The sequence below is a fragment of the Colossoma macropomum genome, unplaced genomic scaffold (genome assembly GCF_904425465.1).
Source record: "Colossoma macropomum unplaced genomic scaffold, Colossoma_macropomum, whole genome shotgun sequence".
NCBI classification, from domain to species: domain Eukaryota; kingdom Metazoa; phylum Chordata; class Actinopteri; order Characiformes; family Serrasalmidae; genus Colossoma; species Colossoma macropomum.
In genome coordinates, this window is record NW_023494785.1 from 11,413,440 (window position 1) to 11,438,024 (window position 24,585).

The window sequence follows — 24,585 nt, forward strand, 5'->3', positions numbered from 1 at the left end:
TTATGACATTTTGTGTTATCACAGTCAACCAGTTTGTGTTGTGTTCTAGTTAATGAATGAAAGAATATTAAGCCATAGGATGCAATTGGACTGGAATTGTTTTATGGGTTAAGAAAGGCAGTGTGGCCAGATTTTTCAAACCAATAATAATTATACAATTTGTGGGAGACATGCTGTTGTCTGGTGCTGTGTAACAAATGGGTCAATGAACACTTTAGAGTGTGTGGTTAGTTGAACATTTTGCTTTATATGTCATCAAAACATTTTAGCTCTGCTGAAAGTATTATATTCTCATTATGGGTATAAGTGCATGAATCTGGGTCTCTCCCAAAGCATCGCTGGTTCTAAAACATGCTTTTGGATATTCCACCATTTCCACCCTGTCCAGTCTGGTGTTTCGTTACACACAGGCATGTTTTGGAGCTGTCATACAGCCCTAGGCCAGCTAATAACAGGAGTTTGCCTTAGGAGCCGCCTTACTATCCATTTAAAAGAGTCCATTTAAATGAGGCATTTTTCTTTAAAAAAAAAAAAAGAAAGAAAGAAAAAAAGGGGAATTATTTGCCTGAATCACTTTGTTCTGGTAAGCTTTGTCTGCAAGCCTGCTAAATACCGTCTTATCTTCCCTTGAGCAAAATGGGGCGGTGGAGGGGGGCATACTGGGGGCAGTAGATTCTGCCACAGAGGTATATTGCATTTCTCCCGTCCTGATATTCAAATAAGTCAAATAAGTTTTTCAATTTAGATAAAAAGCATCCTGCCTGTGTCTGTCCCTGAGGTTAATAGTCAGAGTTGACAGATAAGGGCGGGCATTCTTTCTCCACGCCGACACTTTTATTTACATAAAATGTGAATTTGGCGTTAGCCAGGGGAAAAATGTGTCACCCGTAGATATCCCGCCGAGAAAATAAGCCAGCCAGAGCTTAGCTCACCTCTGTATTTCCAAAATACCAAACTTCACTCTTACGTTTCAGCTCGTGAACCACAGTGGCAGTTCTCCCAATCTGTCAGAATCCATCGTCGCACAGAGAAGGAAATGAACACCTCGCTGCATCAAAAGGAGGAGACTAATGATGCCTTTTGATCGGGGTGTCAAAACATTTAGTGCTCTCTCCCTCTCTTGTGCAACTGAAATCATTTTAATTACACTAATTCATTTCCTTTTGATACAGCAGTCAAACGACCAGCTCGGAATGGCAGCTTAACTTGCTGCGATGGCTGTTTTGATGAAAACACTATTGATCTGCTGGAGCTGTTGCTGCATTGACTCTGGCTTTGCCGTCACGCGTCTCTTTGTTAGGCTAATGAGCAGTGTTTGGGAAATGAAGGGTCCAATTTATACCTCTCATCCTTTTCTCTCTCTTCCTCTCAGTTTTCTCTCCTCTTTGGTTCCGTGTTTGTCAAGACCAGATTGAGTTTTTGTGGGTGTGTGATAATGACAAGCTGAGTGCTTGCCTACACGCACACTCATCTGGCCCCCCAGGAGGCCTGAGCGATTGCCATCTCCTGTGTGTTATCCGAGACGGCATCATTAGGAGCTGCAGAAATTAGCACGCTCCTCTAATCTCGCAGCCCAGTTTTAATTGCCAGATGCAGCTCATCCGTGGAGATACGCCGCCTTTGCACTTAGCGGGCCGATAAGCTGGCACACAAGAAGAAAAAAGAGAATGAAAAGTGATGAAAGTGATATCTCCCCAAATGTAGTTAGTGTTATCATCCTGCAAACTGTTAAAGGGGTTTGGAGAAAGAAGACAAGAAAAAAGGGAAGCAGAAAGCGTTGCATAATTGAAAAGGGTTTGAGCACTTGATTTTGCCCGCCATTCCTGTCATACATAATTCCACGGTGAGGTTTCACTTCAGAGATTTCCTCAGGGATGGCCCGAGTGAAGAAAGTGCTGATAACTCTAGAAGACAGAAAACAAATCTCCTACTATACCTCCACCGTGCAACTGGAGTCCCATCTCTGCTCCATCACAGCCTAGCAAACTAAAACCTCTGCCAGGGCTTCTTGTTCTCCTGACCATGTAGACCGACAACTCTGTCCTGCAGAGGGCTATAGGATATTAATAAATTCTAACCAGACATGCGTCTACCACCAGGTACACTGCAGTAGATATGACATCACTGCTGCTTAACGTCATGCTAAGGCACTTTGCAATTAACACCCTTCCTCTCTCCCCAGCACCACCCCTTTGCAGATTCGGAGTTTATTTAAACTTACAATTACTGACAGATTAATTACGTCTGATGCAGCAGGCCATCCGGAATGGAAATAGTAGTTATAATCGAAACGATGCTGAAATGAAAATTAGCTAGATCAGTTCCCATTCGCTTTGGGCCCTGTGATTACGAGTAGTGTGAGATATATTCCAAATATGGAGAAGAAAAGTAAGAGAGTAAAATAAGAAAGTGGGAGTGAGAAGAAATTCTGCCAGTGTCACCATCTGTGTGACTTTATTAATACTGAAAGAATTCACTGTACAGACCTGAGTGAATGCATCAAAATCAATATAGGTAATTTTTTGTTTCGACTGGTTGTGCTGTAAGCTCTGCAGAGAAAATTACGATGGTCTCGCTGCTATTATATCAGGAGAACAGAACTCTCTCTTCAAAGCAAACATCCTAACAGTGCAGTGTATTAATAAAACAAGTATATTAGCAAAGCAATTCTGCCCTTGCTCTGATGTTTTCAAAGAGAGCTTCAAAGTCTCTTGTGAGACCAAAATATTGCTCCTTCTTAATTGTGCGCAGAGAGGCAGGGAAACAGTCGGATAATGATTTATTCTTGGAGTAGAACTGTTACAAAGGGAACATTTTAATAAAGAACTCTCTGTTCCCGCATAGAAGAGCTCCTTTCTAAAAATACTTGCTCGCTTGGTGGATAAAGGGAATGCCGTAACTCTGTCTTCTCAGAAAGCCTGTTTGTGTGTGTAGTCTAGGCCTCAGCCCCTGATGTTGAAACATATACAACAGCAGATGTGTGAAACATGACTGTGTGGCTATAGTTCAGCCTTTTGTGTAGGCCTTGCTGTGGAGACCCTGCTGAGGGAGGGATGTTAAAGCGATAGTTCAGTGAAGAGTCAAATTTACAGAAGTTGCTCAAAGTTACAAGGTACACATGCACCCTTGTAGTCAGTCAGTCGAGACATGTTTGATGTCTGAAGTTTGCTTCTTAGTTTTGCACTTGAGCTAGAAGGCTAATGTAGCTAACAAGCAGTGGAAGCTTATATGTGCTGACGTTTGTAATCGATGACAAACCTTTCTTGGCTGATCAACTACATTCCAGGTAATTTGGTGACAGTTTTTACATTATGTTAACAATAAATTATTGATGTGAAAATAGAAGAAAGCTGCTGCGATAATGCAGCTAATTAAGCGGTCCTTTCTTGCTCTTGGTGACACATCACGGTGCCTTAGCATTCAGTTACAAACGTTATGTGGTCATATGTGACCCTGACCTCCTCTGAAGGTGGTTTGAGGGATTAGAGATCTCAAAGTATCTCTGAAACATGCTGGACCCCATTTACACCTGTACTTGGCACTGTACGCTAACGATTGGATCACCGAAGATGATCCAATTGTTAGATGTAAACGGCCAGATGTAAACGGGGCCCCAGTCTCCTGATGAGTCAGCTCGGATTGAAGCTGGAGGCCTGCTGCAGCTCTACTTAAAGACCCCAGAGAGCCGTTTACCTGTTTGTCTTCTGACCACAGCGTTTTCAACCTGAGAGATGAGGCTCTTCCTGACTCTTGGATGATCTCAGTGAAGAAAGAGAAAGGGGAAAGGTTTTAGTCTGTGCTGAAAGAGAGAGACTTCGCCACCTCCATCTGGGATGTGAAAGAGGGAGTGTGTGGATGTTTGTGGGACTGGGGGTGTGTAGGGAGGTCAGGCTTTTAATGGATTCCGTATTGAGGCCACACATTATCACAGATTCCTTCCAAATGAAATAGTGGGGCCTGTTGAGCCACCATGCCCTCTAACCATTGCCCTTCATACCAGACTCGACTTCAGTATGTATCAGAAAAATGGAGCGCTTGCGGGTGGATCTGTGTCAACAGTCCTGGTATTGCTCAGTGTTTGTGAAAATATTTTATTTGGCAGAGCCGACAGGGAAGCCTTGGGTGCTGTCTTGATTTTGTACATTCTTAAGTGTTTACAGGGGCTTAGGTCTAGTATGCCTCTCACTATCTCTCTCTCTTTCTCTCTGCCTCTCTCTATCTTTCTGCCTCTCAGTGGAAGAGGACACCGAGGAGAGCTCACGCTCTGGTCGAGACTCTGTCTCCACAGCGAATGACCTACCACTCCCAGCTGGTGGGGCAGCCATCCCAGAGAGCCAGGTGAATGGAGGACGGTCCAAAGATGACAAGAAGAAGGGAGGGAAGGAGAAAAAGGAGAAGAACAAATCCAAGAAAGGCGTGCTCAAGGGCCTGGGTGACATGTTCAGGTGTGGTGACCCCAAAAAGATGTCTCGCCCCAAAACCCGTCTCCCTTTCACATTCAGCCCAGTGCAATCAGGTGTTTAGCTGGTGTCAGTGCAGCGCTTTAGCTGCTGTTTTGCTGGTGCCATTGTAGCCTATTAAATGCTGTTTAACCGGTGCCAGTGCAGAACTTTAGTTGCTGTTTACCTGGTGTCAGTGCAGAACTTTAGTTGCTGTTTACCTGGTGCCAGTGCAGTTAGCTATTTACCTGGTGCCAGTGCAGTTAGCTGTTTACCTGGTGCCAGTGCAGTTAGTTGTTTAGCAGGTGTCCGTGCAGGACATTAGCTGCTGTTTAACTGGTGCCAGTGCAGAACTTTAGTTGCTGTTAGCTGGTGCCAGTGCAGTTAGCTGTTTACCTGGTGTCAGTGCAGTTAGCCTCTTACCTGGTGTCATTACAGAACTTTAGTTGCTGGTTACCTGGTGCCAGTGCAGTTAGCTGTTTACATGTTGACAGTGCAGCACTTTAGCTGCTGTTTACTTGATTGCAGTGCAGTTAGCTGTTTAGCTGATGCCAGTGCAATGCATTAGTTTCTGTTCAGCTCGTGCAGTTAGATGTTTACCTGATGCCGTACATAAACTGCTGTTTATCTGGTTCTGTTGCAGTTAGCTGTTTAGATGGTGCAGTGGCGAACCATGACTAATAGAAATAAGCTTTCAGTTTTTAAAAAAAAAAAACAGCTTTGGCAAAAATGCTAATTTCTGTTAGCGCTCCTGTGAAATTGTAGTGATATATTGCTACGCTAATGGCAATTCACATAAACATTTTCTGCATGTTCTACATTAAACAAGGAAATATGAAGCTTGTACAAGACATTCCATGTTTTATTTTAGGCTTGTAAAAGATGTTGATGTTAATGCAGCACATTAGTTGGTGTTTTGCTGGCTGTCAGTGCAGTTAGCAGTTTATCTGGTGCTAATGCAGTGCATTGGGTTGTGTTTAGTTGATGTCAGTTAGTTGTTTTGCTGATGTCAGTGCAGGGCATTAGCTGGTGTTCAGCTAGTGCACTTAGATGTTTAGCTGGTGCACTGCATGAACTGGTGTTTATTTGGTGGCAGTTGTTAGCACTTTGCTGGTGTGTAGCTGGTGCCAGTGCAGCTAACTGTTTAGCCGGTGCTAGTGCAGACTGCCTACCTGCTTGCCTATTTCCTGCAGTTAATGGGGGCCCTCGACTTTACCCATAACAGTGAGGTGGCTCAGGTAGCCCATGGCAGTTTGGGCAAAGATGGTTTTTAATAAGGAAGAATGTTTTATTCATGTGACATGTGCATTGTCTGAACCTTTATATCTCAATTCCAGATGGAAAAGTGTGAATCCAACAGGAGAGTTCTGGAATAATGATGTTTTTCTCTCTGTAAACATGGCCAGTTTACCTTATTGGTGTAGATTTGTTTGCACTAGGATTGAATGGCTCAATAGTGAAGTATCAATACTTCCAATCCTGACATTTCCTATTGAGAATTGATCCTCACATAAAAATATCGATACCAATGTTTTCTAACCAGAAATTTAATGTTTCATATTTTTATGAATTTGAATCTGTATTTGATGCTTTAAAACAGTGTTGATTTCAGTAAATAATTGTGATGGCCATGCCTCGTACACACAGTCAGCCACTCAGTATAAGTGCTCTGCTCTAAAGGAAGCAAAGCATTATTAGTGGAGTTATTCCATTCCTTTCTAGAAGTTTGTTTTTGGCAGTTTATTTAATAAAAATGCAAATGCATTTGAATATCATTTTTGATGGCCGCACAGATGTTTTCACTCTGAAGATCACAAAAGTTTCTCCTTGTAAAAATGTCAGCATTAGCATTGAGATGTTAGCCTTAGTAGTACTTGACATCACTCATCCATTCTGTGCACCAACTGGAAGTTGGCAGTAGAACCTGACTGAGAACAGACTGACACCCTCATGGTGTTGGGGCTATTAGGGGGCTTCCCTCCTCTCAGGATTGATGGTAAGCAGGGGGTCCTTCCTCTGATTTTGAGGGCACGTTCAACACTGCCTCTGCCAAGCTAATTAAACATAGGCCGCTATTAATTATTCCGATTTGGTGCTCATTTGAATCCTGCATAAATTAGGCGCAGCCTTATCAGCGCAGTAAGTTGTTTTGTGGTGGATTAGAGTAATGGGATTAGTTAGCGTAGCTGCACAGCGCATGCACAGCTCTGAAACGAACAATAAAGATGACAAGTGTTTCCAGGTCATGTTTCAGGAACTCGGAGAGGTCGCTTATCACGGCCACTAATTTGTGCTTTGCTTCTCGTTTGCGTCCTGTGGAGAAAAGGCGGTCGGTAATTATAAGGACACAATCACGCCCTTGTATGCATGCGCACACTCTCTACTCTCTCTCACACAGCACTTATCTGTTGTGTCTGTCTTTTGAAGAGTGTTTGATTAGCAAATGAAAATGAATGGGAGAGTCAGAGGTTAGGGGTGTGTGTATGTGTGCTTGTGTGGTGTAATGAGTGCGGGGGTCTGGAGGGAGCAGCCTGGCTGAAAGGTTGTGAGCGTCTCCCCTGGGGCAGTGGTTCAGCCCCTCTCTCTCTGCATCATCTCTCTTCATTAGAGCTGAGTGGCAGTACCACTTAAGAGGCAAACAGGGGAGGCCCCTCTGTCTGAGCCAAAAACACACCCACAACTGCTGTTAACACTGCAGCCTGTCTGCCTACACATGCCGACCACTGACTACAAGGCCTGTTCAAACTAATAACAGGGAGAGAGGGAGAGAGAGAGAGATCTCCTGGTTTAATCTTAGACACACACATTCATTCTCTTTCTTATTACATATAGTGCTCCTCGGAGAGTCATCAGCTGCTGTCATTGGCATGATGAACACACACTGAGGTTTGTTTTTATACCTTATCAGCGCATGAAATCGCTTAAATCATCCATATGTATTGCATGTAAGTAACTATATGTAATAATAATACAGTACTTTGCAAAAGCGAGAGACTAGCCTTCATTTAATTTCCAGTCAAAACAGCCTTTAAGTGCGAGTTGTTCACCTTTCATCATTAGGAAAAAAGGCCAAACAAGTATTTAACACATTCAATGATGTTGAGGTCTGGACTCTTTTGAGAACATCAGCTTCTTTGTTTGATTTGTTAATTTTCTTCTTTTTTTGTCTATTTTCTTTTGTCAGGAATGGCTTCTTGTCAGCTACACATCCTTTCAGACTCAGTGTTGAGTTGTCTTAGAAGGATGGACAGAAACACCTGGTTGCATGCATGTCTGTTAAGAGCCCCATTTCTGTGTACATGTGTGTGTGTGTGTGTGTGTGTTATATATATATATATATATATATATATATATATTATATATACATACACATATATATGTGTGTGTGTGTGTGTGTGTGTGTATATATTTATTATATATTATATATTATATATATTATGTGTGTGTGTGTGTATATATATATATATGTGTGTGTGTGTGTGTGTGTGTGTGTGTATATAACATACAACAAAACGTGTCTCCAAAATGATTTTTTCCAGCTATATTTTGGCCGTTTCCATTCCTCATGATTTTTACACACAGTGTAACAGGTGTTTTCAATTTATGTCAAAAACTTAAACCCATCAAAAATGGAGATATGAGGTTCGAAGCTTTGTATATGTGAATGTGTATAAGTGTGTGTGTGTGTGTGTGTGTGTGTTTACAATTAGGTTTTTATAATATTAACCTTAGTAACCAAAACTACCAGATAGGGGCGTGAATATGACTTATTGACACTTATGTGCTGTAGCTTTTGGATTCTGTTTGTTTCTTTGTTTTTTCTTTCTTTCTTTCTTATCCACACACGCTCGCAGACGCACGCTCAGGTATGCATATAAATGGAAACTCTCACAAGCACACACACAAACAGGTACACACACTCCACATAATTCCACTGGCTCCATCTATTCAAGGCCAATTTGAGTGAAACTGACCTTCACTTTCCTGTAGTCCTCCATCTCAGTCTTATATGAAACACACGCACACACTCACTTTTGCTCACTCCAGGGAGAGCGTTGAGGCGTTGGCAACACACTGCAATTTCAGCTCATCTGAATGCCTGACTAAACATGCTCTGATGAGCTCACACCACTGAGCTTAATGGAGAGAGATGGATATTAATGTCTGAAGCACGGAAGAGAGAGGGATGAAAGCATGGAACAAGAATCAGAGATGGACAAAGAAATTGAGCGTGTAGCTGCATGGAGACGGAGAGGCAGAAAAATGAAGAGGAAATGGGTGTAAATGAATAGTGCATCAGAAAAGCAATGCAAAACAATGAAAAGAGTGAGGAAGAGTGACATCAGGAGAATTGTTTTTTTAAAATGGGGCGATCAATACAGTAAATTAAATGGAATAGTAAAGATCTTAAATTATGTAATAGTCAAGCCTAAGATTAAAATAATAACTACAGGGCTGAAGACATTTAAATAAGTTTGTTACAGCTGAAAGGCTAGTGGATATATACAGGTTCTAAGGCCCATATGTCAAACACAAGGCCCGCAGACCAGATCAGGTTCTTTAGCTTCATATACCAAACCTGAAGTACAAAACCTGGGTGTGATCTTAGACTCTAAGCTCTGTTTTATCCCGCATGTAAACACAGTCACTAAAGTAGCTTTTTATCATCTGAGAAATATCGCTAAAGTTCGGCCTTTTCTCTCTCAGAGCGACGCAGAGACATTTGTTACAAGCAGACTTGACTACTGTGATGCTCTTCTTACTGGACTTCCTAAGAAAACTATACATCCCTTACAACTCGTACAAAATACAGCAGCGCACATCCTAACAAAAACAAAAAAGAGAGATCATATCACTCCTGTTTTAAAAGAGCTGCACTGGCTGCCTGTATCATTCAGGATAGATTTTAAAGTTCTGCAACTGTTTTTTAAAGCTCAGAATAACCTTAAAGCACCTGCTTACTTCACAGAGTGTCTGTCTGTTTATGTCCCGGCACGTAATCTAAGATCTGCAGATGGTGGTCTTCTACAAATGCCCTCTGTAAAATACAGAAAACATGGAGAGACCTCTTTCACTCATTATGCTTCTAAACTGTGGAACTCAGTTCCACCTTTTATTAGACAGTCAAGCTCAGTGCACACTTTTAAGAAGCATCTAAAAACATCTCTCTTTAACTTAGCATTTAATTAAAACTCTACATCTGGTGGTATTGATCTTAAAATTTGATCTGTTTCATTCTCTTCTGATTCTAAATAAATACTAATGATTTCTTGTATAACTATGTTTTATCACTTGTCTGTAAAGAGCTGCCACTGGCATGAAAAGTGATATATAAATAATAATAATAATAATAATAATTATTATTATTATTATTATTATTATTATTATTATATTACAAACACGCTAACGTTATCTTCATTACAACTGCAGCTCAACCTATATAAACACTGAGCTCAACAGCTCAGACCTTGATCCCAAGCATTAATGAACTTGCAGCAAAGAAAAGATGTCTGGTGTCTAGATCAAGCAAATAGGTAGGTTTCAAAGACCTACCTCTTAGGGGTATTTAAAGATATATTATACATATATATAGCTAAGTAACGTGTATATATATAACGTGAATATATTGCTTTATGTATAACATTTAATGAATTGAAAAAAAATATATATAGATGTTCTCTGGCCCACAGATTTTGTAATATGGCCCTTTTTTTGGTTAAGTTTGACACCACTGTTCTAAGGTGTGTTTAAATATACATGGGAAACGTAAAACACAGCTGATGGGAATGATTAAACACAGGTCAGAAGACTAATAACGAGACAAGGATTAAGGAGAAGACAGGTTAGAATGGTGATGTGATGTGGACGGGCCCAAGACTGGGAAGCCACTCTAGATGCTTTCCAAAGCCTAGGCTGCAGCCAAGGTAATGTGGGTTCTCAGTAGGACTGCCCTATGAAGACTGTTGCTGGTTGGTCACACAAATGGAACAGTCCTAACAAGGCTGTGCGGTGACATCACCAGAGCGGCGCGAAACTCGTGAGAGAACTGGTGAGAGGAAATGGAGCCCGTTGCGTTGTGTTTGTTGCTTTTTCATTTCTTCACAGTAATGGAGGAGATATTCTTATGTAGTACGATAAACTAGATATATACAAGTACTTCTAAATAAATTACGATATTATGGATGATATACGATATATGGACGAAAGCTTTAATTAATCAGGGATTTTACACTTTGTAAGGTAACGGAGACAAATTAAAGTACGTGAACAACTTATATTTTAAAATAAGCTCTGCTCGAATGGCTTTGTTTTCTGCCGTTGTCGTGGTGCTATTTTTTTTTTTTTCTCTGTGGGTAACTGAAGGCCTGGAAAGATCCCCACATCTGATGCGTCCTTGAAATCACTCTGAACGTATGCTGCATTTTTGGGCTGTATACGAGGGGCCCTTCACTTTGGAATGGCCTGCTGTGGCCGTAGCAGGCAAGAAATGCAGCCTACCTCATCTGAAGCCTAGGCTTTGGAAGGCAGCTACTGTCTTATAAATTTGACATAGATTGTTTTGGTTAGACTATTTTGTACTGTTACTGTTTTGTACTGGTTAATATAAAGTAAAATGTAACATTTACATTACTGTTTACATGTTAATATAAACATTAGCTAGACCAAGACCAAATTTCCAGAAAGGAAACTGTTTATGTAGTTTTTTTACATTCTTCATTCAGAACAATCCACAGCAACCAGTAATTGGTGGACACTGCAGTTAGCTAACAGACCCTGAATGCAACATACTGAAAATAGAAACAAAAGCAAACTTGGCAGCAGGGTTGATGCTATTTTATGCAAAAGAATAACACAATGGATGTAAGGCTGATTATCTATAGATACTGCTAAGATCTAAAATCAATATCACCAATTGGTGATACCGGTGGTGTACCAGTATAGAAGATATATCATTCAGCACTACATTATTGACATCCATGCATACTTACGGAAGGACTCCTGAACATATTCTGCATATTCTGTTATATATTTTAGTACAACATAAGTGCATTTGTATTGCTTTTTTAGTAGGGCTGGGCCTTTACAAATGAGTGTGGATATGTGCAGGCCAGTGTGAAGGCACATTGCTGTTGTCGTCCATGGCCTTGTCCTGTAGATAGGCATTATTCCTGTGGAGTGGAGTGTGCCTAGCATTCTTTTGAGATGGCATGTGATCATTAGTTTCTGATCGTATCGAGCTTGTTTAGTTGTCCATGCTTCACCCCTAGGCTCTGTTAGCATGTCAGCATGCTCAGTGCAGCCATACAAAGCTGTCTCCTCCCCAGAGAGAGAGAGAGAGAGGGAGAGAGAGGCAAAAAGCCTCCATTTCCAGAGGTAATTAGGTGTTGTTTATCTTCTGTATGACTGACTGCCCACCCTTCTTTCTGCCCATCGCTCTTTCATTTGTGTGTGAGGGAGGCAGCCGCCCATCTTTTCATGGGTGCTGGAGCAGTGCATGATGGGTCGTGGTGGTTGGGGGTGGCGAATGCTCAAGGAAAAATAGAGAGAGAGAGAGAGTAAAAGACATAAACGAGTGCAGCGGAGTGAACTGGGGCACAGGGGAGGAGGGGGAAAAAAAGAAAGGATTCTCTCGTTTCACACGTGTGGTCACGGCAACATTGGCTTGCGGCGAAGATATCCCTCTATGACTAGCCGTAGTGTTCACTATTAATAGGCTTTAATTAATAGAGTTGAACATACCCCTCCCTCCATGGCCCACCTTTAAATGACCCCTAAACCTCCAACCAGGCTGATAGATTGCACCCCCACACAGGCATCACATCTCACCCTCAGCCAGGAGTGACAGCCAGGCCCATAGGGACCACGGTCTGCCTGAGAAGATACAGACAGGCAGACAGACACAGACAGACAGAGGGAGAGGGTGTACCACAGCATCTTTGTTATTTTGGTTCCCTATGTGTGATCACGTGTGTGTGTGTGTGTGTGTAGAGCATTAGCTCACTGTCCCCTGAGCAGATATAACACATGTATACAGAGACAGACAGTGGTCCTTCATATACTTATTCATATTTCTTTTTTACTATTACTTTTCAAATTAAGAACAGAAAACATTGTGTTAACCTGAAACTGCTATTTAGTGATACTTTCAGCTTAAAATTAGTGTCTTTCTTGAAATGAATAGCATGTTTAATTATTATTATTACTAAATTATTTGAATAGTTTTCTTTTCCAAACTAATCCCAACTATTAAAGGGGAATTCCACCAAATGTTCTGAATTTCTGTATGATATTATCATTAAGAAGGCTACAGTCAAGGTAGGAGAGACCTTCCTAACCGTGGTATATGAAGACGGTCTGAGTAGGACTATACTGACACATTACGGATTCATGTCTTAAGCGAGGTGGCATGTTTAAATGTTTAAAAATGTTAAGTTAAAATTTGCCCTTCTCTTGTTTGGTGCCTTAAACATTGTCTTTGGTAGTTTTGAGATGCATTTTAAGAGAGGCGGAGAGGAATATGCAGTGAGTTCTAAGACAAAATAGTCCCCAATGAAAGCTCTTCTTTCAGATTTACCACTATATTACCATTATCAACATTACATATAAAAACTCAGAAGATGTCACTGGTCATTTTGGACCATGAACAAAACTTTTATAGTGTTTCTGTCACCATCACTGTAAAGTTTCTCTACAAGGAACCATTTCACATTGGACTGCTTTGAATGACTTACCTTTCTCAGTAATTAACCCCTGTGTGGTGTTCGGGTCTGTGGGACCCATTTTCAATGCTTACCAAAATAAAAAAAATGAAGCACTTTATTATTATTTCATCCTCAGATTCCTTAGTCTTTGCTCATTTTCTGTGACGAACACATAAAATAACACATTTTCAGTGACTTCTCACTGTTCACCCCCTACACATTTATATTACACATGTGGTGTTTGGGTGAACCCCAGGGAATAAAGGTGTGGAGGTGCAGTGTCCTTCACTCTGTTCTCTTACATAGTCTGCTGTCAATGTGTGGGTCTGTGTGTGTATGTGTTTGTATATTTGTGCATGTGTGAGGGTGGACAACATGGACAGGCTGCTGACTGGCTACAGCTGCTAAAGGAGAACCCTATGCTGGTCACTTGTGATATTTTAAACATCTGGTATTTTTACATAAATTGTTATGGTTATTATTTGAAAAACAAATAATGTGGTGGGTCCACCAGTCCACTGAGTAACAAAAACATGAACACCACACAGGGGTTAAATAATACAGAAAAATCTGGGGAATTCCCTTTGAAAACCTCATATTGAAACTCTGGGTGTTTTAAACAGCTGAAAGTACAGATGAGTGCATCAGGGAGATAATTTGAGAAGAGGAAGGAAAATTGCAAGATCTGAACAACTTTCTCTGTGTTAATCCTTTGAACCTTAGGCTTATTATTCAGTCATTAAAATAAAATATCATTATTTAGTAAGCGCAGTGGGTAGCGCTGTCGCCTCACAACAAGATGGGCCTGGGTTCAGTTCCCCAGCTGGGTGACCAGGGGTCCTTTCCTTGTGGAGTTTACATGTTCTCCCTGTGTCTGTGTGGTTTTCTCCCACAGTCCAAATACATGTGGTGTGATTGTGTGTGTGTGTGTGTGTGTGTGTGTGTGTGTGTGTGTGTGTGTGGATGTATATGTCTGTCTGTCTGCCCTGTGATGGACCGATGACCTGTCCGGGGTGTATCCTGCCTTCTGCCCAGTGACCGCTGGGATAGGCTCCAGCACCTCTGCGAACCAGAAGGATAATCGGTGTGTGGGTGTGTGTAGTTAGTAAGCATTATACATTTTTAGTAACTTCTATGAAACTAGTGTGTAAGTTTTATAGTTATGTACAATTAGCAACTGAAATGTGGACCACCACACAGGCTCTTGGGTTTTAAGGGGTCAGGTTATTGTAAATCACCAAAGAAAGCATGCTTGTTTATGCTATTAAAAAGTCATTTTGGGCTATTAAAAACGTTTTTCACAATGTTCCCAAACATTTGATGAGCAGTGTAGGTTTGCGTGGACAGCTTACCCATTTAATACTCGATTCTCTCACTGCTCATGTCATTAGCACGCACACTTCCATTCGAATTAGCCAAGCCTTGCACTGATGAGCGTGGTTTAAGCTGGAAAGGCTGGTGTCAGAGATGGTAGCGCAGTAGCAGTCTGGATTCATTTACCACACTGCGTGGAAGGATGTGATGTGTGGAAATGTAGTTTCACTGCCTCTTTTTCGGCGTGTCTCTTTTTCGTTTTCCGAACAAGCACAGACAGCAAATATAGTGAAAGGGCAAATCGTAAAAGACGTCAAAATATCAAAAGAGCAGCAGAGCAATATTGTCTTGTCCTTTACATGGGTGGGTGTGACAGTAAGTGAGAATGGAGGTGATGGGGAACGGGAGTGGTGTGAGGATATTGAAAAATGATCTCCTTTGGAAATGTCAGTAGCCTCTGAGGTATTTACTCATATATCCACATTGCAAAGAAGCTCTGTTTGTATGGCAACCTGCCGAAATGAGGAAACAAATTAAAACAAATAAGAGAGATTATTCGTTCTGTAGGCTTAAGGCAGGCCTGTGTAAATATTATATCTCTCTTATGGTGGTCTTCTCTCTAGTGGTCAGTGCTGAGGGCTTCAGGAGCATTTTCTCTGGGGACATTCTGGCTAACCCTGAATATATCCCCTTCCAGCTTTTCCTGTTATCGCCCTGCCAGTCAAACTCCCACCATCCACAGCAGGGAGCACAAAAATACAACACTTTTCCCCTGATAAAAGATTACACATGTAGGAGGAACCCGAATAAAGCGAGAAGTATTGCTGCGACCAGGAATAGCGTGGACCGAAGAACGTTTTTTTTGATGTTTTGATAAGTAGAGCATTTATTTATCTTACTTCAGTTTTAATTCAACCAGGCAAGCCATTATGAACACATCTGTGCAGTGGTGGTCTAGCAAGTGAAAGAAGACATTTGGAAGAATTAAAAAAAAAAACTAATGAAATATTTGCAATTTTCCTCTTAGCAACTATGCCGTCAATCAGCCAGGACATGTTTTATGTCCAGATTTTATCTATCACTGGAGCTACAAAGCTAACATTGCTAGGAAACACTAGAACATCAACAGTCACTCGCATCTGTTCCTTAATACTAAACTAAAGAAGCAAAGAGTGGACACCATTACATGTGGTTACATCTGAGATAAATAGAAAACGGTGTAATTGTGCATTTCAGAAGTGATTCTTGACAATATAAAGATATAGCAACACAGGACTAAAACAAATTACATAAGGGAATATGTAAAATGATGACATATTTCAGTACCGCACAGCACTTGATTTGATGTTATGAAATTGGTGATTGCTCTATGATGTTTCATTGTCTTGTTTTATGGAAGGCACTCCTTGAAGCTCATGTTGCTATCAAGAGGACATACCATTCAGTATGCGCTCAGAATCCTGTGATAGTTTCTTATCCACTATAAATGCTCTATAGATACTTAAATCATTAACAAACGTTCTTATGATATTCAGTTGATTATCAACATTATGGTAAGGGTTAGGTTTAGGAGTAGGTGTAGGTTTTGCCTTGAGGTTAGGTTTAGGAATAGATTTAATAAAATCTTTTATGCTGCACTTAAAGTTTAATTGCGTTTAATAGAAATTTAGTTGCATGTTACTTAAAGATACACTGAGCATTTACAAAGCATCTACAGTGGACCATCAAAATAAAGTGTTACCTTTGGTTATTAATGTTAATATTTGCTCTTCAATATTTACTAGGAATTATTCAGTAACTATGAAATTAATATGTAAGTTATGTAGATACAAGAGTAAGAAGCTCAAATGTGGTCTGACTTTGAGTTTAAGGGGTTATGCTGATTTATAATGAAACAGAGTTCAAAAAGGTAAATTAGTTTAGCTCATTTATATTGCTTTGATAATGGTACATGTTCATCTAATAGGCTTCCAAGTTACACTAAACATCTCTATTTCCCATACAACTAATGGATAGGATAGTAAATTCACACCAAGAATGCATCTGTCTAAATCTGTATTTTTTACAATGATAAGCAGTGAAGGTTCTGTAGCCCACATAGAAAAACAGGTTGGGCCCTAAGAAAAGTTTTTGTGCATGGTTCTGATTGAGGTGGATGGGAAGTGTGTGTGTTGCAATTCCTCACAAATGTCAATTAAGTGATGGAGCTCAAATGAGTAGACAGGGATTGGATTGTGCAGAGAGATTTTTTCCTGCCTTTGCAGGTTCTACCAGTTCTGTCACTCGATGGGAATGTGCTGGGGCGCCTCTGACTGCCCATCAGCAGGGTAATTGTGTTTGGGCCGACTGAATCCTCGTGCATGGCTGTAGCCTCTTTGGACCGGCTGCAGTATGAGGAGAGTTAGCGTGCTAATTGAATGTGAAACCTCATTGTAGATGAAATGGGATCCAGCAGCATCCTTCATGCAGGGAGACTGAGTTGGGGCATTAAACATGACCAAATCCTGCAGGGATCATGTTAGAGGGGATAATTTAATGTAGCAGTGATTTTGTTGGACCTCTGTGCTCGCTGGGACATGGGAATCGTTATACGTAGGCCTGGAACTAGCAATTACATCTATAATAAATGAATTTATGCACTATTATTTGATTAATCAACTAACGTAACCATTATGCCTTCTACAGTTTCCTCACACTTTCCTTTTTTACAGTGTCATCTTTATTCAGTTTCCTCATTCTTCTTTTGTGTTGCCATGAAACAGTAATGTGTTGCAATGGCTGCATATATCATATAACCATTATAGAGCATTATAGAATGCATTTGTTTTGTTTTTTAAGGCAACGACATGTAGAGGCTCATTCTTTATGGATCACTGCAACACTAGTTGTGTGGGTGAATGGGATGTCTTTTCTCTGGTTTGAATAAGAATCTAAAACACTAGTTACTTCTCTGAGTATAAACTGGTAGGCCTTTCTTACATCTGTTTATATGGCTCTTTTGCATAGTGACATGCTGGTTTGATCAACAGAAAAGGTTCCGTTCCTTTACCTCCCAGGGGAAGAGCAAACACTAATGAAACAACACAAAGCTCTGCTGAAACATTGCGGCCTCCCTTTGCTCACACTAACTGTCTCTCAGATGCTGAGACGATGGAACATGAAGATAGAGAGCTGTGCAGCTTTCGTAGTTTAGCACAGTTTAACCTCTGTGTGTGTAAAACATGCTGGGACAGGTGAGAATGGGCTCTCTGTAATGTTTGAAATCAAAGCCTTGCGTAATGACACAGAATTGGTGACTGAAATAAAAGGCTTTTCCTCTCGTGGTGCAGTATGTAAATGGCCTATGGAGTGTAAGTCATTACATACTCTGCCAGGAATGCATAGGGACCCAGCTTTTAATGAGGTGGGGGACTGCTCGTGTGAACGATCTTTCATATCTCACACACACACTAGCACACACTTTATAGTTCTTTCTCTCAGTTCCACGAATGAGAAGAAAGCTTTAGGTGAATTGCTTTTGTGTTGAGGCTGTTATATCAGCCAGTGTGGAATTAGGCCCTTTTAGAATGAGCCAATTACTGCACGTACATTTGAAAGTCTGCATGACACATACACAAGTTTTCTGAATGTATGGAGATACACACAGACACACACACAATCTCTCTCTCTCTCTCTCTATTTCTGTCTTTACCTCTCGTCCACTTACTTTGTCCTCAGGACAGGTTTAATTGGTTATTTCTCTGGAGTACCATATGAAGAGAAGGGAAGATAAGGAAAACCACATTCTGGTCAGGAACGTGCATCCAAGATTAGTTTTTTGATGCAAAATACTTCATAAACCTAGTTTACACTGAATTGTCAGTTTGATAGATACGCCTACTCTCTGGCCATTTTATCAGAAATGCTTCCCTTGTAGGTGAACTTTGTATGTTCACAATTAGTGACTAGCCCATCTGTTGCTGTGCAGTTTATCGGCACCTATCTACCCCATCCAACAATAGAAAGAGGCCATAGGGACCACCCCTGACCAGATATCGTTTGGGTGGTGGATCATTCTTATCTGATAAATTGTGCATAGCAACAGGTACACCTATAAGATACACCTATGTGGTTGGTGTACCTGCTTAAATGGCCACTGAATGTAGATGCAACGTAGGTATAACTAATAATAGACAACCTGGCATACACTGGCAGGGTACTACTCACTCAGTCAATCATGTTTAGCCTGAAGATTGTCCACAAGGGGGTCTATTAGTACTCAAGTACAGTAGCTTTTGTATGTACCATTGTAAAAGAGAAAACTGGCATGAACGCTTACCAGCAGGATCTCACTAGTGCACATATATTTGCAGGCCCTAATTATGTTTAACACATCTTGCAAAAGTTTGCAAACACAAGATACATTTCAAGCTGCCACTGTCTGACAGCTGTTTACTAGTAAAAGAATTGCTTACTTAAAGATTACCTATAACAGAAAGAGCACCAGGGATTATATGGAACAATGTTGCTTCACATGAAGGACACTGTGAGTCTTTGTTCATGTTTTTGTATGAATCATTTGATATCACTGATTCTATTAAAAATAGCCCTTAGTATGCTAGCTACGACAAGCCTGTGAGTCCTTTGAAACCTGACCTGAAGCCATATGCAGCAGCACTGGTGCTGTGGCTTGGAGCAGTTGTTGGCTAACTTATTAATCATGACTAAAGCATATTCATGAAGGGGAGATTTGCCACAGACCAAACACTTACTGCATGCTTTACTTTGTACTCATAAAGAGCTTTTGGTTGTCTTAAGCTGTGTTTTCTTTTTCTGGTTTGGGAAATGCCTCAGTCTTTTATTAAAATCTCCCCTCTCTGTCATACGCCTGTTGTTGCCACCTGGCCCCTCTGGTTCTGTGGTAGAAATTCACTCAAATATGAATACATTTTTTTGACTCAACAGAAAATATTCCTTTTTTTTGTTTTTGGTCTGCAGAAACAATTCACAGCTTTCTTTTTTTAGGCCAACATTACGGCAAAGAAGACAGCACAAAATGACCACAACAAACCGCAAACTCAGCTTACTTACAAGCATGTAGCTCATCAGTTCTAATATCTGAAGTCATCACTTTATTAATCTCCAAAAATAATCCTGAAAGTGTGTATGAACTGAACCAGAATTCAGTCTGTAGCCTGCAAAGCAGCACTTTACTCACCCTAATTACCCTTGTGTTGTTTCTTATCTAAAGTATTTAACAGTGTTGGGCAAGCTACTTAAAAATATTGTAGCAAGCCAACCTACCAATTACTCTTTAAAACAGTAGTAGCAGCTGCATGTAGGCTATTGTTCAAAAAATTACAGCCAGCTACACAAGTAGCCACACTGAAGGTACTTCAAGACTGACGTTGTCTCTAATTAAAATTATAATGACCTGACCTGACTTAGAAACAGTCCTGAGATAAGTTGCAAGAACACAAGCTCTGAAAACATTAAAACATGTCAGACTGCAAGTCTGCATAACAAATGCTCATATGTTGAGGAGAAGAAAGTGAGTGGATGGTCTCAGGCAGTGCATAAACAATTTGTGAATTTTTTTAATAGCATTTTACTGATAATATGCTTCAAATATTACTAATATTACACTCATTACTCATTATCATCCCTAATAGATTGCTTAACAGGAATATTTTTTCATGGAATGTAAATAAAGGTGTTAAAAGTGGTCTAATATATATTTAATAGTAAGTATAATGAAACTGATATAATCCCAATTATACACTTGATGTTGTGTTATAACTTGAAATACTGGGACTGTCAAACATGTTTACCACAGAACACCAGCACCAATATTTCAGCATACAGAGTTCCCTCTTACGCATTATTGCGTAATTATTTACATGTAGTCTCTGAAATTAAAAGCGTTTGTCAGCGTTATCCTGCTCCTCAATTCATAAAATAGCTTCACTACTGAAAGGCTTCTTGATTTGCAGAATGGCAGCGCTGCCACCATGCTACTGGGAAATGTAGTGAACGTAATAGCTTCACCCCTTGTGAAGTAGCTTCACTACTTGTTGCCGCACTACTGCTCAACACTGGTAATGAGATGCGTTTCTAGAGTGGACTATGCCCACTTCTGCTTTAAAGGGGTATTCTACCTTTTTTTTTATACTTTCTGCATAATTCACTCACCAAGATGTAAACAGGATCAGTCAGTGTGATTTGATGGGAAATGCCGCACTGTAGAAAAACATACCAACTTAAATTTCTTTACAGTGGTGGTTTTAGGAGCCAGGGGTCACTATGATGACGCTTCAAATATAACCATTTTATTTACTATCCAAAATGACCAGTGAACTTAAACGCCTTCTGAGTATTCATATGGAATGTTGATAATAGTAAAATAATTATCCCTCCACATGTCAGACCTATCATAAAACAGCATCAAAGAAGTGTATTCATAACCATTCTGTGTCAAAGCTTTCAGTAAGGGAGCTTCTGGAGACATAAAAGTCTTCAGACCTTTCATATCACCACCACTGTGAGCAATTCTGACTCAGTGAGTTTCTCTAAAATGGAGCATTGCATGTCAAACCACTGTGAATGACGTTGTTTACATCTTAATTTAATTATGCATCAATTTAAAAAAAAATAAAAAATGAGTGGAATTCTTGAATAAGAGCTTGAATATTTTCACATGCCCTTGAAAAGAGAGTCTGAGTAATTTCAACCTCTGACATGCCTGCAGCCTCTACCGGAGAACCTTTCAGAGTCATGAACCCTAGATATGAAAATTAGCTCATTTACTGAGAGGAACATGACATTTTTCACTCTTTTTGCCTCCCTTATGTATGTAGCCTCTGAATCTGCGGTTGTTAGTACATGTTTTAGTGTCATCTTTATAATGGATTTACCTTACAGGCACCTGATGTTTGCTTTTGAAGACATGTTTGATGCAATGGAGGCTAATGTAGCTGACAAGTAATGGAAGCTTAGACACCGCCAATTAGCATTATTTGCATACCTCAGTCGTCACAGCCTTGCCCGAAACTGCAGTGAGTACAATAATTTTGAATAGACCTGCTTATGCATTTTTGACATGGTATGATGCATTTTATCTCTAAAAATGGGCTTGGCTGATTGTTAACATTCACTGTAAGGTGGAAATTGAGATTTTTAACTGGACTTTTGCTTTAATAAAATGCGCCAGAGAGAGCCACAGTGTTTCAGTGGTGTTCGTGCTGCTGAAACCTGCCACAGCCCCTATTTAATTCACATATGAGCTTTAATATTCTAAACTAGATTCCATGCATGCAGCTCTAGAGCAGTTGCTGTGCCTATTTAAGTTTAAAGAGTGCTCTGCTATGAGAAGCTTTGATCAATTATTGCTGCAATGATGTTGTTGTTTTAGCTCTTGCACAAACACATCTGTGATGTTCTGCTGCCAGTTTTTTCCTTTGTCTCAAATATGAAAGCATTCTTGATTTTTATAGTTGACAACCAAAACATCATATTGCTGCTGGGGTAAGAAAAATCTCTAAAACGGTAACTTTATAGGACAATGAAAAACATTTCTGACACATTAATGTAATGCTTTCAGCATTTCTGTAGGTCCCTTGATTATAAATGTACACATAAATTAATGGGCAGTTCACATTTTCAAATTGTGTAAATGTGTAAATAGTGTAAAAGTAAATAAAAACATGTTTGCAAGTTTTCTAATGGCAGTAATGATTGAAATCATATGTCTGATTTGAAGCTTGCATGGTGGCTGATGCTGACACCCACCTTACCCCCCACCTGCATTGTTTAAAGAGTTGAGCTCAGAAGTATAGTGTGAGTGTGTGGGTGTCTGTGTGCGAGTGTGATCAAACTGTGCCATTAAGTATGCGGTGTGAGGTGGCATATCTAGGTCACCAGCAGTAACACTTCATCCCTGTGGGATTTCATTCTGTTTCCTCTTCTCCATCTATGTCTGACTCAATGACACAAACCGTTTCCCTTTTCTGAGGTCACACAGTGAATGGTGTGCATGTCAGGGAGGTCTCTGCAGATGAGACCCTCTAAATGTAGGAAGTAGCTCTCTCAACCATGACAGCTGATAAATAACACTGAGCTCTTTATTTACATTCATTATTTATTTCTGGTTTACTCATTTGTAGTGTGCTGTTGCTGTATATTTAACTGTCTGGGTAACACAAACACAGTGAGAGAACCAGCACAAAGACGTGTATCGTACTCTCCAGTATATTTCAACTGTATTTCCTATATGTTCCTATTTATATAGGTATTAAGTACAAGCTGCTGTTATTATTGAAGTTTCCATTCTTTACAGGAAACTTGAAGAAATCTGCAGGGATGTTTTTCCACAAGTTTAGTCTTAGAAATTTGTGACATTTTCTGGTTCTAACGATGTAAGTACAATACCAATCACAAATGCAAAGTCATCAGTCCATAAAACCTCACTCCACATCTCAGATGTCCTGTTTCGGTGGTCTAGTGCAGATTTTCTTCTTAACACCCCTCCCATTTCCTTTTCTCAGTACCGGCTTCTTGATAGCTACACATCCTTTTAGAATGATGATTTCTTCCAAAATATAAAAGCATTCCCCATTTTGGTTTTGGTATTTGAAAACAAAATATGGCATATTGTGGCTGTTGTGAGAAAACTGTTTATCGGTAATTTTATAGGACAATGAAAAACAAAAGTGTTGGTTGGTTGGTTGGTTGTTTTTTCTCCAACATTTCTGTTGATTCATTTGTCATGAAATATTCACACAGTATAAAGGGCAGCTGGACAGACAGAAAGACCTATTCATTTTTTCAAATCTGAAGTAAGAGTGGAGCTTGATTTTCTGCTCTCTCTCAAAGATGAAAGCTTTGGCGACAGTTCAGTTTTGGTTGTCTGCCACTTGCACAGCTGTTATGTGTCACATTTTTTATCTTCTAATAATGTTTTAAACTTTTGGATCTTTTGATTTTTCCTCTTCTATGTGCAGGTGGATTATCTTGTATCTAATCTCCTCCAAAATTTCTCCTTTAGCTATTTTAGATGTTCATGAGAAAAAAATTGAAGGATGCTAAGGTGAGTAGTAAGTAAGGTTTGCGTAGTTCTTGTGTGAATGTTAGTGTCTTTATAAAGGGAAACACAATGTCAGTGACCCTTTGTGAACAGCTTTTGATGGGGGGACAGCTGTAACTGGTTGGTTTTAAGATTAGAGGGATGGCAGTAGAGCACACAAAAGAATGGACAAATGAAAAACTAATTGAACTGATATTGTACTCAGTGTTGGAAGCTTTCATGTTATTTTCTGTTAATTATTTGTTTCCTGCACTTTTCATGACACTGAAAAATGAATAACTGTTTTGACTGGAAATCGATAAGTAAAAGGGTGGTCTTTGACTTTTGCACAGTAAAGTATATTTTATCACATCCAAGTACATAATATATGTCAGTATGTGATGTCTTATCATTGAAATTCAAACAAAGCAAGAGCTTTTTAAATTAATTAAACATGAATTGATCTGCTGGCTAATACACGGTGGACTAGATTATTGATATGCAGTAGACTGAGATTACACTGCCCCTGTTTACCCTCAGGTGCAGTATCTGTGAACGCACTCACAAACTCATCTTACTGCTCTGAATTAGGAATCTCTGTAAGTAAATTAGGTTTTCCCTTTTGTTTGTACAGACTTCTGCGGACAGACTTGCTGGATATTTGCCATCTTGAGTCATTTTGCTAGTGCAAGCCTATTTCCAATGAGAGTCTGTATTTTTGGATCAAGATACTTATCCCCGGCTTTAGTGAAACTCCCTGTTCTCCCAAAATGTAGATGAAAGTACATCATATCCAGACAGTGAATCACCCAACCGCAGCGACAGAGAGAAAGAACAGACCAACTTTGCAGACTTTGGTCATTATCAGCACCCGGCTTGGGTTTAGATTTTTTTGTTATCAAGCAAATCAATGTAGTATTCATGTGGGTTCAAAAGTTCTTCATTTCATACGAGCACTCATAAGGACAGAAATCAGCAGTCTTATATAGAAAAGTCAGACGATTCTGATCTCTGGTTTGTTTCTGCTATTGATGGTGCCACCCAACAGCTATTTATGGGCTGCACAGTTACTGAATAAACAATAGGGAAC

At 40.0% G+C, this 24,585-nt stretch overlaps 1 protein-coding gene across 2 annotated transcripts in view; it reads left to right on the top strand.

Moving 5' to 3' along the window:
- pard3aa (par-3 family cell polarity regulator alpha, a) overlaps positions 1–24,585 on the top strand; it is a 505,838-nt gene that overhangs the window by 340,611 nt on the left and 140,642 nt on the right. For both annotated transcript variants that reach the window (XM_036582761.1, XM_036582769.1), the window contains one exon: positions 4,235–4,445. In XM_036582761.1, the coding sequence (XP_036438654.1) occupies positions 4,235–4,445 (211 nt within the window). The remainder of the gene's footprint in view (positions 1–4,234; positions 4,446–24,585) is intronic.